At 44.9% G+C, this 16,177-nt stretch overlaps 1 protein-coding gene across 3 annotated transcripts in view; it reads right to left on the bottom strand.

Moving 5' to 3' along the window:
- Nucleotides 1-2,018: 2,018 nt before the first annotated feature.
- Nucleotides 2,019-16,177, bottom strand: part of THOC5 (THO complex subunit 5) — a 77,557-nt gene continuing 63,398 nt past the window's right edge. For all 3 annotated transcript variants that reach the window (XM_073671734.1, XM_073671750.1, XM_073671742.1), the window contains 4 exons: nucleotides 6,595-6,682; nucleotides 4,092-4,207; nucleotides 3,107-3,297; nucleotides 2,019-2,344 (listed from right to left, as the gene is read on the bottom strand). In XM_073671734.1, the coding sequence (XP_073527835.1) occupies nucleotides 2,281-2,344; nucleotides 3,107-3,297; nucleotides 4,092-4,207; nucleotides 6,595-6,682 (459 nt within the window). In that variant the 3' untranslated portion in view covers nucleotides 2,019-2,280. The remainder of the gene's footprint in view (nucleotides 2,345-3,106; nucleotides 3,298-4,091; nucleotides 4,208-6,594; nucleotides 6,683-16,177) is intronic.

The raw sequence follows: 16,177 nt of genomic DNA, 5'->3' as shown, positions 1-16,177 counted from the left end.
GACATGATGTCCCAGATGTGCTCAATCGGATTCAGGTCTGGGGAACAGGCGGGCCAGTCCATAGCTTCAATGCCTTCATCTTGCAGGAAATGCTGACACTCCAGTCACATGAGGTCTGGCATTGTCCTGCATTAGGAGGAACCCAGGGCCAACCACACCAGCATATGGTCTCACAAGGGTTCTGAGGATCTCATCTCGGTACCTAATGGCAGTCAGGCTACCTCTGGCGAGCACATGGACGGCTGTGCGGCCCTCCAAAGAAATGCCACCCCACACCATTACTGACCCACTGCCAAACCGGTCATGCTGAAGGATGTTGCAGGCATCAGATCGCTCTCCACGGCGTCTCTAGACTCTGTCACGTGCTCACTGTGAACCTGCTTTCATCTGTGAAGAGCACAGGGCGCCAGTGGCGACTTTGCTAATCCTGGTGTTCTGTGGCATTTCTTTGGAAGGCCGCACAGTCCTCCATGTGCTCGCCAGAGGTAGCCTGACTGCCATTAGATTTTGTTGTACAGAACAAAGTATTCAATGAGAATATTTCATTCATTCAGATCTAGGATGTGTTATTTGAGTGTTCCCTTTATTTTTTGAGCAGTGTACATGGATTGGGGGAGGGCAGCATATATACAAGGATTGGAGCATATACCAAGATGGGGGTGAGCGCATTCTTTATTTCTGAAGTCTCATACCCCTGCTCCTTTCTGTGGATGCTCTCTGCCCCCTCCTCCTGCTTGCTCTCTGTATCAGTTGTTTTTTGTTTTGTTTTTTTTTAAACCAAAACCTCAGTATTCGGGTTAATTTGCCATGTTGGCACTAGGCAATAAATAAGTGGGTTTTGCAGTTTGTGCACTCGGTCTGCAAAAGGTTCGCCATCACTGCACTAGGAGTTGTGCATAGTTCATGAATATAGAAGAGCGATTGGTATACTGCAATAGTCAGATGTAAAGTACAAAAATAGACCTGACAAAATGGAGCAGATTTACCTCACTAGATGCGCCATTAAACTGTCTTGCGTGCCTTGCTCCTTGCTTATTAAGTGATCAAGACTCTTTTTCAAACTCCTTGAACAGATTTGAGTTATCAGAAAAGCAATGCGACATAGAAAAATGCCGGGCTTGGGATGCAACAACATGCACCACAATTTTGGTGCAAATTTCTCATACACAGCAAACAGTATAAAATGCATAAAATTTATTAGTTTGCACACAAGCTATCAAACAGCATGAAACGCTTTGATAAATGTGGCAATTTTCAATACGGTCTAAAAATTAGACCATTTCAGTAGATCTGCCCTAGTGGTATTTATACCCATCTCTCTGTAAAATGTTCACAAATAGTTCTTTATACATTTAGTGATAAGAAAACCACCAATCCCAGCATGTCATAGCAGTCTGGAGTCTTCATGACAAGCAATTCTATATAATTTGACAACAGGTATCTGACTTCTGCACAGATGTATTCGGTATACTTATTTCTATTCATGCTCTCTACTTGTCACATAATAGGCCTCACCCCTTTACTGAGAAGCCACTCCCGATTGTCGGACAAATCACAACATTTTTAGACCACATAATAAATCTGCTGCAAAGCGCTCCTTTCCATCCCTCAGCTGAACTTGATTGACAGGTGTCATTTTTGCTTCATTATGTAATTGTAGTGCAAGGCATGTAAGACATTTAATGCATTTAGCATTGTAGCTTGTGCACTTGTTTCACAGCAATTTTAAATTATTGCATAAAATCTGTTCTGAGAGGCAATATTTATATTTTATTGTAGAGTACTTGTACCCAGAGTACAGCTTTGAAGTTCCTCATATTGGCTGCCAAAGGGAACGAAAGCGGATTGGGGTGAGAAACCCCAAAAATTACCTACAGACTAGAATGCTCTGTTGGTGACAAAGTAAGATATTGGCTCTATGAGCGCTTGAATGGCTGTCAGAAAGTAGCCTTCTTTTGAGTAAGATTAAAGGAAATTTAGAGTGAGAATGGATGAACTTACAAAACAAAGACTCCACATTGTACTACATAAGTCAGAATTTTATTTTTTGGCTGAAAGTACATTTCAAAATCATTGGAAGAAAAGTCAACATTTTTTGGAAGGATCATTGTCATTTCTAAATGACTCTGCATTCCATTAATTTGCCAAAATCGCAACATTAAGATAATTCCCAAATTGACCGGTTTAGTCCATTATTTCACACTATTATACCAAATGTTTCAATAATGTGGTGCTGGAAGGGAAACTATTAAGCATAATAAAAACTGGGATGAATCTGTTTCAGCGGTGGCTGAAAAATCCTTGTGGATAATTATACTTGAAAGGCTTCATACGGCTCGGTCCCCTGTGGCAAACAAAAAGGAGAATAAAATGTAAATGAAAATGAAGCGCAAAGATTGCAGAATTAAATCCCATTTGAGAAACAGTGGCTTCTTTATTTTGTTTTTATTGGTGTTACAGGTCAGTTCTAAAAGGCTGTATTACGGCAGCAACACTCAAACCCTCCATTTATGAAACCAGACTTTGATCACCGTAGAAGCCTAATGGTATTTTAGGCCTTGGAAAAATTAGTAACACACTATAGTAATTGCCCAGAGATCGCTCAACAACATGCTGTTTTGCCCAGAGATCGGCTTTAAAAAGTATCAATTTCATTAAGTGATGCTCCAGGGTAAAAACACCACACACTTCTCATTGGAATCATATGACACCCATGTAATGCACAGACAAAATGGCTATTTTAATAAATAGTACCAACCAAATAAATTAAACTTTAGGAGTGGAGAATCTAATTAAAGTGGAAAAAAAACTTTAAAAATATTTTGAATACGAAAATCAATTGGAATTGATAGTTTGACATTGGTAAAGATATTAAAGAACCACTCAAGCGCTTTTTTATTTTTGTGTGATTTTGTTGTCAGCACATTCATCTTTGTACAGAACAAAGTATTCAATGAGAATATTTCATTCATTCAGATCTAGGATGTGTTAATTGAGTGTTCCCTTTATTTTTTTGAGCAGTGTATTAAGAGGATAAAAACTTTGATGGGAGGAGTGCTTCTATAAGTTAAAGAATATATTGATGCAGTGCATCTTGCATAGTTACCTGACTAAACGAAGACAGATCTTCTCTGGAGGAAATTCATGTGGACCCTCCACACTGTTATCATGGCATTCAGTCTCCAAATAGACATCCAATAACATACACAATCGTTGCAGCTGATTTGTCAGCAGCTGAAACCCCGGGGAAGGGCCGCTGAGTTCCTTGTACTGGACATTGATTTCACTTTCCATAACCTTTGAAGAAGTGGATAATCAGTCACCATCACAGATAGTTAATAGAGGATATATCTACATACATATAGCATGCATGCGTGAGAATATACATAGATACAGTATATCACAAAAGTGAGTAACACTCCTCACATTTTTGTCATATACCATGTATATTTTTTTTATTGATAGAATGTGGTACTGCCAATGTCATATTGACATGAAGAATGACTTTAACGTGACTTAATCACAGTGAATATTGTAAAAAGAATAATTATTTTCTTTAACCCCTTTCCGACATGGTCAGTAATAGTACGCACCATGTCGGAAAGGCCGGTTCAGCGGGGGCTCCGGCGCTGAGCCCACACTGAACTGGGCACATGTCAGCCGATTTATAGATTGGACAACCCCTTTAAACACTAGTTTCTACTATTTTTTTCATATGTAAGAAGATTTGGTATTTACCGGAGGACGGGCACACACCCATTTACAAGTGGTTTGCTTGTGCTGCTCTTTTTTTCTATCTATCTATAACGTTCTCAGGCCCTTGATTCCTTAAGGTGTTATAAGTCCTAGTGTCATAAAACACAGAAAAGTAGCTCTGCCTCTTCACTCTTTTCCCAAGGATTTTAGAGTGGTAAGGAGCACTACAGAACACCAGATTAGAGGCTCTGTGATAGAGGATAAAGACTGAAATGCTGCCCCAAATAATTTCCTACTAATGCATTAAGTGCTTGTGGCGTCTAGTTGTCGTGATTTAAAGTGACACTGTCCTTCGAAGTCTCAATATTTCTAATAGTCAACAATAATCTACTTACTCTGATGTTTTCATCATTTCTGGAACTACGCTCACCCTTCCAGTTGAGGCAAAGACTAAACAATGGCGGGATCAGGCAATAACTAGGGTTAAGAACCACTGCTCCATGTAGTTTGGCTGCAAAACAGAAGTTGGATGCAGTTAAGAAATGTATCTAAAAATGAAACTGCTCAAACAAAAACAACAACTTCATCTCATTACTGAACATTAAAAAGAATCCAGTCAGCACATTCTAGAAAGTGGTATAGTTTGTAAAAAAAAAAAATAATAATAATAATAATGAGCCGGTCATGAGAAATCTACCATAGAAGCCATATGAAAATCATGTTGGAAGTTCACTGGGATGTGTGAATGTACTCTGTCTGCTTCATGCAAGTGTATCAATTTAATAAACCTTTTTTTTTTTTTTTTTTTTTTATATATATATATATTTTTTAAAATTTGTGTATTGCTAGTCCCAATTCTTTTAGATTTTTTTCCCCATAACAGTTACAGTACATGCAAAGCTGCACATCTATAAAAGAATATAGCACTTTGACAGGAAGAACTATTCAGTTCCAGCAATGTCCTTTAGTTTCCTTCAAAAGGTACACAAGATCAATGTCCATCCTGTCTTTAGTCCAGTGACTTTTGTTATTGTTATACGCTGTATATAAAACAGGTATTAGACCAAACTTTACATGTATAAGTATCAAATCTTCCCTTTTATTGTGCTGCGTCCTGTGACATTCTACCAAGCGAGTTAGAATTTTTAATTTTGCTGCTAATAGAGAACAGCTAAACCCCCTCCCCCCCAAAAAACCTAAAATGTCAGTTGACCAATATACAGCATCTCTTTCCTCGCGGCGCTAGTGTGTACAGTCTCTTTCCTCGTGTACAAAAAATATGAGCACAGGCAATAGTAATGAAGGCTTGCACATGACATACACATTAGACATATACAGAAAATCGTATACACACATCCAAATAAAATAATTAAAAATGAAAAAAAAATATATATATATAGAAATTAATGGTATAGGGAAGGTGGAGAGGCGTTAACTAAATTATTTTTGTTTTCTGCATATGCAATATGATTTACTCCCTTTTCTTTTTATGTCTGTAATGTTTGTTTTTTTTCTTTTCGAAAATAAATAAAAATGCTAATGAAAAATCACAAATCACTCCACAAATCAATAAAAAAGAATTAAACCCTCCCCAAGGCAATTCTTGTAATTTATCTTATATTTCAAATTTCTGCTGATTAAGTGACTATATTAAGCGCTCCTCCTCCTTCTTACTACCCCTGACAAAGCTGCATGTTTGCATCAATATGCGTGGGCTCAGCACTAGTGATGAGCGAGTATGTTTTGTTAACCCTTTAACAGAGTATGCTCGGGCCGAGCACCGATTAGTTACATAGTTACAGCTGCTCAGTGTTATGCTTGAATCTCTCCCGTGTGCATGATTTGCGACTGTTTAACAGTTTTAATACATGTGAGGAATGTGTAAGAAGCAGACATTCCTCACATGTATTAAAGTTGTCAAACAGTAGCAAATCATGCACACGGGAGAGATTCAAGCATAACACCGAGCAGCTATAAATACTCTGTGCTCGGCCTGGGCATACTCGGCGAAAGGGTTAACAGAACATACTCACTCATCACTACTCAGCACATTTTCTCTTTAACTTGGATATTTTTTTAAAATACCATGGCCGTTACCCTTTATTGGTTTGATACCTTACTATTCGCTCTATTTACATTGTTCCAAGGTTGTTTCTTAAATTTATGGATCTGACTAATGTGCTTTTATTGTGAGCTTCCCCATTTAGAATATTTAAGCTGTGGCTCCAGTCCATTGGGGTGTATGCACAGTGTCAAAGACGCTGGTGTACCCGCACAGTTTTTGAAGCAGACAATGTCACAAGAAAACGCCAGTGGTGTGTTTTCCCTGAGGAGTCTTTCTTTATCATCTTTTTTGCAGTTTATGCGAGGGTCTTTTTATTTTTACTATACGAAATGGTTGTAGCTTCCAAGCAGAAGCTGCCTGAAGAATAGCCGCTTCACAACTTTAAAAAAATTGATGTGGTTAAAAGAAGTTACAGAACATATCTAAGGAACACATGCAAGGCAAGTCACTGACGCCACAGTGCACATGATCATTATTTTAAATGTTTATTGAGAGCTTTCGCCGGCAGAATCTTTGTACGCACACAGTTATATCAATTTAGGCTGCTGGTACAGGGTTTGTGGTGATTTATGGAGTGTTGTGATTTTACATATTTAATAAAATGTAATTATTTTGACATGCACACGATCTTCTGTATATGTCTGGTGTGTAGTCTCTTTCCTTGCAGTGCTAATGTGTACAGTCTTTCCTCGCGGTGTTTGTGTATACAGGCTTTCCTTAAATAGCTAATTTGGCACAGAACAGTAGAGAAACAAGTATACTGAAGTTTTCCATAAACATTTGAAGATGTGGCAATTAACACTTTGCAATATTCTAATCGCATTGATACTTACCGGTCCCCCTTTCAATCATTAGGGAGTAATACAGATGAGTATCCTGTGCTAACCCACATTCTATAACTTCCTTAGTATAGGGGAGCATCTGTAACACAGAAGCAATCATAATAAATACCTATGTACATCAAAGTATATATGCATCTAAGGCATTCATAATGAAGCAGGAGAGAAGCAAAATTCAGAAAACCTAAAACTTGACTACACGCATTATCATTCCAATAAATACCAAACAATGGGCAAAAGTGTGGCGGTTACATAATGGGGATGAAAAGTCGGCTCTGACAGTTTTTCCTCCAGACATCTAGAAATAAACTCAACGTTGAAATCATAACACCAAAAAGGAAACGTTGAACTATGGAAGTCAAAGGACTGAGAAAATCGAGAAACATTTTCAAAACGTCTTGATTTATACATTATTAACATTAGTGACCAAGCTAATTTTCACCTTTATGAGAAGGCCAAATTTTTGAATTCTTACCAGTATTTATTTATTTTACTCATTTATATAGCGCCATTATTTCCACAGCGCTTTAATGACATTATCTGTATACTTTATTGAACGTATTCTAGCGATTCTGCGATTGTTTTTCATGATTGTGGTAAAATTTGTTCGCTATGACTTGCATTTTCGTAAATATCGCAATTTTGGCAAAAATTTTGAAAATATAAAATTAAGAAAAATAAATATTGCAATTTTCAAACTTTCAATCATTTCCCTCCCGTATGTCTACTTTATATCTGCATCATTTTTCAAACATTTTATTTTGTTAGGATGTTAGAGGGGTTAAAAGTTTAGCCGCAATTTCTCATTTTTTTCAACAAATTTACAAAACCTGTTTCTTTAGAGCCCTATTTAGATTTCAATGGACTTTAAGGGGCCTATATATTGGAAACGTCCCAAAAGTGATATCATTTTAAAAACTGCACCCCTCAAATACTTCAAAACTGTGGTCAGGAAATTTTTTAACCCTTCAGGTGGCTACACAGGAAAATGTTGCTTTAGCCCCAATTTTTTCACTTTTGCAAGAGGTAACATCCAAAAAAGTGGGCCCCACAGTTTGTTACCTACTTTCTTACGAGCACGATGATACCCCACATGTAGTCAAAAAGTTCTGTTTGGACAAACAGCAGGGCTCAGAACGGAAGGAGCAATATTTAAATTTTGGAACTCAAATTTGGCTGAAAAAAAAAAAAAATGCGGCACCATGTACCATTTGCAGGGAGTGACCCCATTTTGTAAACTTCATCCCTCAAGTATTTTATTCAGGGGTATAGTGAGCATTTTGAACATTTTTTTTGTAACTTTTGAAAAAACCCTAACTGCAAAGAATGAAAATTAAAAATTATAAAATAAAAAAATAATCTGACTAGGAGGATGACAGGAAAGGGATGATCAAGGGGGTGATTAGGAGATTGGGGAAAGATTTATTGAAACTGAGCTAGCAATTCAATTATTTTTTTCTCTGACAGTGCAGCACTTTGGACGTAGTGTATATCTCTTCTGTCCCAGAACTACAAGGAGAGAAGAGGCACAGCCCAAGTGCTGCCATACTTACTAAATATTGGGCTTTTGATCACTGCGATAGAATCTATCACAGTGACGAAAACCAATAGAAGAAAAAGGAGATTTTTGTGTACTCCCCGTAAAATCTCTCTCTCTTAGCCTCTAATAGGGGGACACAGGACCATGGTGTTATGCTGCTGTCCACTAGGAGGCGACACTATGCATAATCTGAAAAAGATTAACCTTGGCTCCTCCTCTGCAGTATACACCCCTGGACGGCGTCAGCCTTTTCCAGTTTTGTGCAAAAGCATTAGGAGGAACGTAACATGGATAACATAATCATGCCTATAAGAAGGCAACTATGTACGAGCTCAAACAAAGACCATATGAGAACTCAACATAACGGCCCGGAACGGGCAACAGGGTGGGAGCTGTGTCCCCCAATTAGAGGCTAAGAGAAAGATTTTACGGTGAGTACACAAAAATCTCCTTTACTCTGTCGCCTCATTGGGGGGACACAGGACCATGGGACGTCCCAAAGCAGTCCCTGGGTGGGAAGCAATGGACGAATATTGTGTAGACAGGCCCCTACAATTGGGGCACCGCCTGCAGAACACATCTACCCAGGCTCGCGTCTGCTGAGGACTGGGTATGAACTCAGTAGTGTTTGGTAAACGTGTGTAGGCTAGTTCAGGTGGCTGCCTTACACACTTGTTGTGCCGAAGCCTTGTGCCGAATGGCCCAGGAGGCCCCTACCGCACGTGTAGAGTGTGAAGTAATTCCTGCTGGAAGAGGAGAATTTTTGAGGCGGTAGGCCTCTTGTATGGTGGATTTGATCCACCTGGCAAGGGTAGCTATGGAAGCTGGCAGACCCTTGTGACCGCCTTCCAGTAGAAGGAAGAGAGAATCAGACTTCCAGAAGGGCGCAGTCCTAGACACATAGATACGAAATGGGCATGGTTGCTTCCGCTGGGGACCACTTGCCCTGTGCTCTGTGGTGTAAGTGCACCGCACCCCAACCTGTCAGGCTCGCGTCGGTGGTCAGTACCTTCCATTGACCCGTGAGAAAGGATTTCCCCTTTGTTAGTGAGGTTGGCTTGAGCCACAAGTGCAGGGACCTCCTGGTTGACGACGTCAGCTGGAACTCCCTGTCGAGAGAAAAAGGGGTTCCTGTCCCATGACTTGAGGATGGCTAGTTGGAGAGGCCTGAGGTGAAGCTGGGCAAATGGGACCGCTTCTATTGCCTCCATCATCCTGTCGAGGACTCATGGCAAACCGGAGAGATCGAGGGGGTTTGCTGAGGAGGGTGCAAACTCCTAGATGGAGAAGCAGTGCCTTGTCCTTGGAAAGGAGCACTAGACCCCTGAAGGTGTTGAATAGCATTCCCTGGAAGGTCAGAGACTGACTCGGGGTTGGTGATGACTTTTGTAGGTTGACTAACCAGCCCAGGCGACTCAGAATGTCGATTGTGATTGAGACGCTGAGCTCGTAGTCTTTGAAAGTAGGAGCCTTGATAAGGAGATCGTCCAGGTATGGAACGACTACTATGCTTCTGGAGTGCAGGACGTCCATGGTGGCTGCCATGACTTTGGTAAACCCTCTGGGAGCCGCGGCGAGTCCGAACGGGAGAGCCACTAACTGGTAGTGGTCCTGGTCGATTGCGAACCTGAGAAATCTCTGATGGGCGGGTGCAATTGGTATATGCAGGTATGCGTCTTGTACAGTCATGGCCAAAAGTTTTGAGAATGACACCAAAATTATATTTTCACATGATCTACTGGCCTCTGGTTTTTATTAGTGTTTGTCTGATGTTTATATCACATACAGAAATATAATTGCAATCATAATATGAGTACCAATAGGTTATATTGACAGTTAGAATGAGTTAATGCAGCAAGTCAATATTTGCAGTGTTGCCCCTTCTTCTTCAAGACCTCTGTAATTCTCCCTGGCATGCTCTCAATCAACTTTTGGACCAAATCCTGACTGATAGCAGTCCATTCTTGCATAATCAATGCTTGCATTTTGCCAGAATTTGTTGGTTTTTGTTTGTCCACCCGTCTCTTGATGATTGACCACAAGTTCTCAATGGGATTAAGATCTGGGGAGTTTCCAGGCCATGGACCCAAAATCTCTATGTTTTGTTCCATGAGCCATTTAGTTATCACCTTTGCTTTATGGCAAGGTGCTCCATCATGCTGGAAAAGGCATTGTTGGGCGCCAAACTGCTCTTGGACGGTTGGGAGAAGTTGCTCTTGAAGGACATTCTGGTACCATTCTTTATTCATGGCTGTGTTTTTAGGCAAGACTGTGAGTGAGCCGATTCCCTTGGCTGAGAAGCAACCCCACACATGAATGGTTTCAGGATGCTTTACAGTTGGCATGAGACAAGACTGGTGGTATCGCTCACCTCTTCTTCTCCGAATAAGCTGTTTTCCAGATGTCCCAAACAATCGAAAAGGGGATTCATCAGAGAAAATGACTTTGCCCCAGTCCTCAGCAGTCCACTCCCCGTACCTTTTGCAGAATATCAGTCGGTCCCTGATGTTTTTTCTGGAGAGAAGTGGCTTCTTTGCTGCCCTCCTTAAAACCAGCCCTTGCTCAAAGAGTCTCCGCCTCACAGTGCGTGCAGAAGCACTCACACCAGCCTGCTGCCATTCCTGAGCAAGCTCGGCACTGCTGGTAGTCCGATCCCGCAGCTGAAACAGTTTTAAGATACGGTCCTGGCGCTTGCTGGTCTTTCTTGGGCGCTCTGGAGCCTTTTTGACAACAATGGAAGCTCCCTCCTTGAAGTTCTTGATGATGCGATAGATTGTTGACTGAGGTGCAATCTTTGCAGCTGCGATACTCTTCCCTGTTGGGCCATTTTTGTGCAGTGCAATGATGGCTGCACGTGTTTCTTTAGAGATAACCATGGTTAACTGAAGAGAAACAATGATACCAAGAACCAGCCTCCTTTTAAAGTGTCCAGTGATGTCATTCTTACTTAATCATGACTGATTGATCGCCAGCCCTGTCCTCATCAACACCCACACCTGTGTTAATGGATCAATCACTAAAATGATGTTAGCTGCTCCTTTTAAGGCAGGACTGCAATGATGTTGAAATGTGTTTTGGGGGGTAAAGTTCATTTTCTTGGCAAATATTGACTTTGCAAGTACAGTAATTGCTGTTAAGCTGATCACTCTTTGACATTCAGGAGTATATGCAAATTGCCATTACAAAAAATGAAGCAGTAAACTTTGGAAAAATTACTATTTGTCTCATTCTCAATACTTTTGGCCATGACTATGTCTATGGAGGCGAGAAATTCTCCCTTCTCCATGGACGCAATGATGGACCGAAGGGACTCCATGCGGAAGTGACGTACCTGTACATATTTGTTGAGCTGTTTAGGTCCAGTATGGGCCGTACGCCGCCTCCTTTCTTGGGGACTACGAAGAAATTGGAGTAGAACCCTCGGAAGCGCTCGGCTGCGGGGACCGATACTATGAATCCTGCTTGAAGAAGCAAGGAGACCGCATGGCGGAAGGCACGAGCCTTGGCTGGCGGCTTTGGGGGAACAGAAAGAAAGTCTGTTTGGTGGGTTGGAAGTGAACTCTATCTTGTATCCCGAAGACACTAGTTCCCTGATCCACCTGTCTTCTGTAATAGGCAGCCAGACTTGATGAAAGAGCAAAAGTCGGCCGCCTTCCAGAGTCCGTGAGTCATGATGAGGAGGAAATCTGAGATTTTCCTCCTTTGGACTTTGACTGGCCTGCTTTTGACTGCCAGGTCTTGTCCGACTTTTGCGTCGACCGCGAGTTGTCCCTGCGTGGGGAGCGGTTGCTATTTTGTGCTGGACGCGAGACGGACCAGTCCGAAGAGTTCCGAAAGGATCGGAATCGAGTTTGGTTACGCTTCCTGTAAGTGCGTTTGGAGTTTCAGTTGGGGGAGAGAGGTACTCATACCCCCGGTGGCGTTGGATATCATCATGTCCAACTGTTCGCCAAAAAGTTGACCATTGAGGTACGGGAGGTGCGTGAGGGACTTCCTTGAGGCTGCGTCTGTTTCCATTCCCGCAGCCAGAGGATACGCCGAATCGTGATGGCGTTTGATGCTATCCCCGCTGCACCCCTTGCTGAATGAAGAGCTGCATGAAGCATGTAATCTGTTACAACTGCTATTTGAACCGCTTGGTCCAACAGCTCAGGAGCAGATACTTGGAGGCCAGCTTGTAAATTTTGGGCCCAAGCCAGGATGGCCTTGGCAGCCCAAACTGAAGCGAACGCGGGAGCCAGGGAGGCCTCTGCGGCCTCGAAAATTGAACGAGCCTTGCGTTCCACCTGCCGGTCTGCTGCATCCCAGAGGGTTGAGCTATCTGGCAGTGAAAGGAGTGACTGTGGTGCTAGCCTAGAGACTGGGGGATCCACTTTGGGTGGATCTGTCCATTCCTTGGTGACTTCCTGTGGGAAGGGGTACCGCGCCTCCAGATATTTGCGATTTAAGGATCGATTTAAACTCTGGGTGGTCAAAGATCTTAAGCGGCTTCAGAGCTCCTTCAAAGGAAATGTTCTGGTGCCTCCAGGGGCGGATCAGAAATGTCCAGCACCCGATGGATGGACGTGATTACGTCAACTAGCGCTGTATTGCTAGGGGGGGGGGGGATTGGGATCAGGGACCCTTCATTTTCCTTGTCAGAGTCGGAATCACAGATGTCTTCCGAATCCTGTGCATCTGTAAGACGTCTCCTGCTGGATGAATCGGGGCGGAGGCCTTCTCTGGTCGGGGATCGCTGCGGAGATCTGCATGGTCTGTCCCTGGTAGGGGACGGTCTAAATGACCTGGAATTACGGTGTCTCTCCCTAGAAGGGGATGACCGTGTGCTATGGGATGACGCAGATGAACGTGACCTGTGGGTCCGCTTGCATCCTGACCTAGACGTGGATGTGCCCGGGTCGTCATGTCCCTGAGTCGAGCTCTCCCTTTGCTGGGTAGCCTGAGTCAAGATCTCCCTTTGCTGGGTAGCGTTCATAGCCGAGGCATGACGCTGCAGAGCTCGAAGCAATGTGGAGGTTAGGTTATCTATAGACTGCGTCATAGATTGCGACATCTGAGTGACCCATTCCTGCGTGGCATTAGACCCGAAGCATTGGCAGGGGCTTCTTGGGGCTCTGGCACAGTAGTCTGGATGCAGTCCTGGTAGTGCAGGTACGTGCTGCCACTGGGGAGAGTATTACTGCAGGCTGTACAGAGTAAATATTAGCAGTCCTGCCTGGTTCTCTTGGACCTGGTCTCTGGCATAGTGCACAGGAGTGGCTATGCAGAGTGCAGAGGAGCTTATAAGAAATAATGGATTCACAGCCGAGGAGGAACTCCAGCTGTGATCTTACCCCACCAGTGTGCCCTTAGGTCCAGAGCCGAAGATCCACAGGCCTGGTCTGTATCTGCCGACCGGTATCTGCCGACCGGTAGCTGCAGGGTTATTTCTTTATCCTGCAGCAGATAATGGCCGCCGGAGTAAAGTTTAAGGAAGATAGGGGGCGGAGAGCTGAAAAGGGCGGCAGTTGCTGTGTGAAATCGCGCCCTTTCAGTCTGGATCCGCCCCCTCTATGACACTGTAGTGTGTCATATTTGTCATCCGGGGGGTGGAGAGGAGGTGGCGGCTTCAGCTAGGCCGAAGCCGCGGTCTAAATTAGATGCCTGATGCCCAAAGGGGCTCCAGGCCGGCACGGCAGTCTGGGAGGGGGTCGGATCTGAACCGGACCCCCCCGGATTTCAAGGCAGGTTAGCGGTGGGGGTATAAGTGGAAGGGGGGCCCTGAGAAGAGTCCCCCTGAGGCACCATACAACTGGTGCTGCCGCAGAGACAGGGCTCAGGGAGGCCTGTGCCTGTACTGTGCCATGCCTGACTGCCCCGACAGGAGCCCGCAGCAGGGCAGGGGTCCCTGGATTCAGCTGCAGTGTGCTGGCTACTGGGAGCTGCAGAGTGTTGCCTGTACAGGCCCTACCTGAGGCGTTTCAACCTAATGCCCCCAAAGGGGGATTAGGGAGGGTGCTGCTGTCACCATCAGGGGGCTTTATCCTCGACTCGACCTCAACCCAGAAACCAAAAGGAATTGGGGAAGGAGGGGGGTCTCGACTTCGAACCAGCACCCGAGGGGCTGGGGAAGGAGCGACATGGGGAATAGCCATCTCGACTTCAACTGTGCACCCCATAATAGGGGGCAGAGGAAGGAGCCATGCCGGGAGTCTCGCAGGAGACCCACTTTTCTTCATCTGTAATCCCGTCGGAGAAAATGGAGTAAAAGTTTTAGGTGTGCCTCCTATGCGACACTAAGCAAAAACTGGAGAAGGCTGACGCCGTCCAGGGGTGTATACTGCAGAGGAGGAGCCACGGTTAATCTTTTTCAGATTATGCATAGTCGCCTCCTAGTGGACAGCAGCATAACCCCATGGTCCTGTGTCCCCCAATGAGGCGACAGAGTAAATCCCTGCGTTTGCCGGGCGCCCGCCATTTTGCTTCAAGAAAAGGAGGAAAGGGGCCGGGGTTGGCGGCTTCAGTACTAAGGTACCATGGGGGGGGATCTGGGGACACCATTTCTCTCTCCTCTGCCATGTTAGATCATGACAGAGGGGAAATTATTTTTACACCGGATTTCACTTTATGTGATCGCCGTTATTAGTTTAAAAAAACAGGCCTGATTGTGTTCTCCAGGGTCTCAGCTACCCCTGGTAGCTGAAACCCCGGAGATTTTACCACTCTGGTGGGCACTATTACCTTAGTCCCGATTATAAGGCCCCTTAGCGGCCACCGTTTTTATGCACATCAGTGGTCGTTAAGGGGTATTCCTATCTCCAAGATCGTGTTATGTAGTAGACGTAATAATAATAATAATATTAGCAAATACCTTCAATTAGAAATGTAGTATAGTTCTTCTGATTCACTATGTTGCTTACCCCATGTGCAGGGCAATGCAGTAGCTTAAATATCTATGGTTATGACCACTAACAACGGTCACTGTACTATACGAGTAGTTGTAACCATAAATACCTAAGCCACTGCAATGCCCTGCACATGAGGTAAGCAACATAGCAAATCAGAACTATAATACATTTATAATTAGAGGCGTTTGTTATTATTATTACACCTACTACATATAAGGATAGTCTCTTGGAAATGGGAATACCCCTTAAAGTATGAGTGCCATGCACAGAAATGTACCAATTTACCGTATTTTTCGGACTATAAGACGCACCGGACCATAAGACGCACCCCAAATTTTGGGGTGGAATATAGAAAAAATATATATTTTTATTAGATGGGGTCCGTCTTATAGTCTTAATAGGTACAATATCTTACCTGGGGGTCGGTGGAGCGAGGGTCACAGGAGGCAGGGTCCTTTAGGAATCCAGTGCTCCAGCAGTGGGGAGTCACAGTGGAGCAGGATTGCAGGGCCCTCTGTTCCCTCCCTCAGGAACCTGGCAGCTGCAGCAGAAGAGATGGCCGAGGCCCAGTGCACGGCCGGGGGCCTGGCCGAGGCCCAGTGCACGGCCGGGGGCCTGGCCGAGGCCCAGTGCACGGCCGGGGGCCTGGCCGAGGCCCAGTGCACGGCCGGGGGCCTGGCCGAGGCCCAGTGCACGGCCGGGGGTCTGGCCGAGGCCCAGTGCACGGCCGGGGGTCTGGCCGAGGCCCAGTGCACGGCCGGGGGCCTGGCCGAGGCCCAGTGCACGGCCGGGGGCCTGGCCGAGGCCCAGTGCACGGCCGGGGGCCTGGCCGAGGCCCAGTGCACGGCCGGGGGCCTGGCCGAGGCCCAGTGCATGGCCGGGCCCTGGGCTTGGCGGAGGGCCGGGGCCAGTGTTTGCCGATAGGGGCCTGCCTGAGGGCAAGGACTGGGGTCTGGTGCGTGCCGCCGAGGCCTGCCTGGGGACCGGTGGTGGTAGTGGTGGCGGCAGCGGCAACAGCAAAGGAGGAGGAGGTGAGGTGCTGCGGGTGCATGCGCCGGCTCGGGCGGCCACTTTCCTGTGGATCACCGCTTCAGGAAGATGGCCACGCACACCGGAAACCTGCGCTGCTCACCGCCCCGGCCCGCAGCCA

This window comes from Phyllobates terribilis, unplaced genomic scaffold (assembly GCF_046119375.1).
Source record: "Phyllobates terribilis strain yellow unplaced genomic scaffold, ASM4611937v1 Scaffold_1__5_contigs__length_1240528914, whole genome shotgun sequence".
NCBI classification, from domain to species: Eukaryota; Metazoa; Chordata; class Amphibia; order Anura; family Dendrobatidae; genus Phyllobates; species Phyllobates terribilis.
Note: the sequence above shows the minus strand (reverse complement) of the source record. Positions and strands in the feature narration are given on the sequence as shown.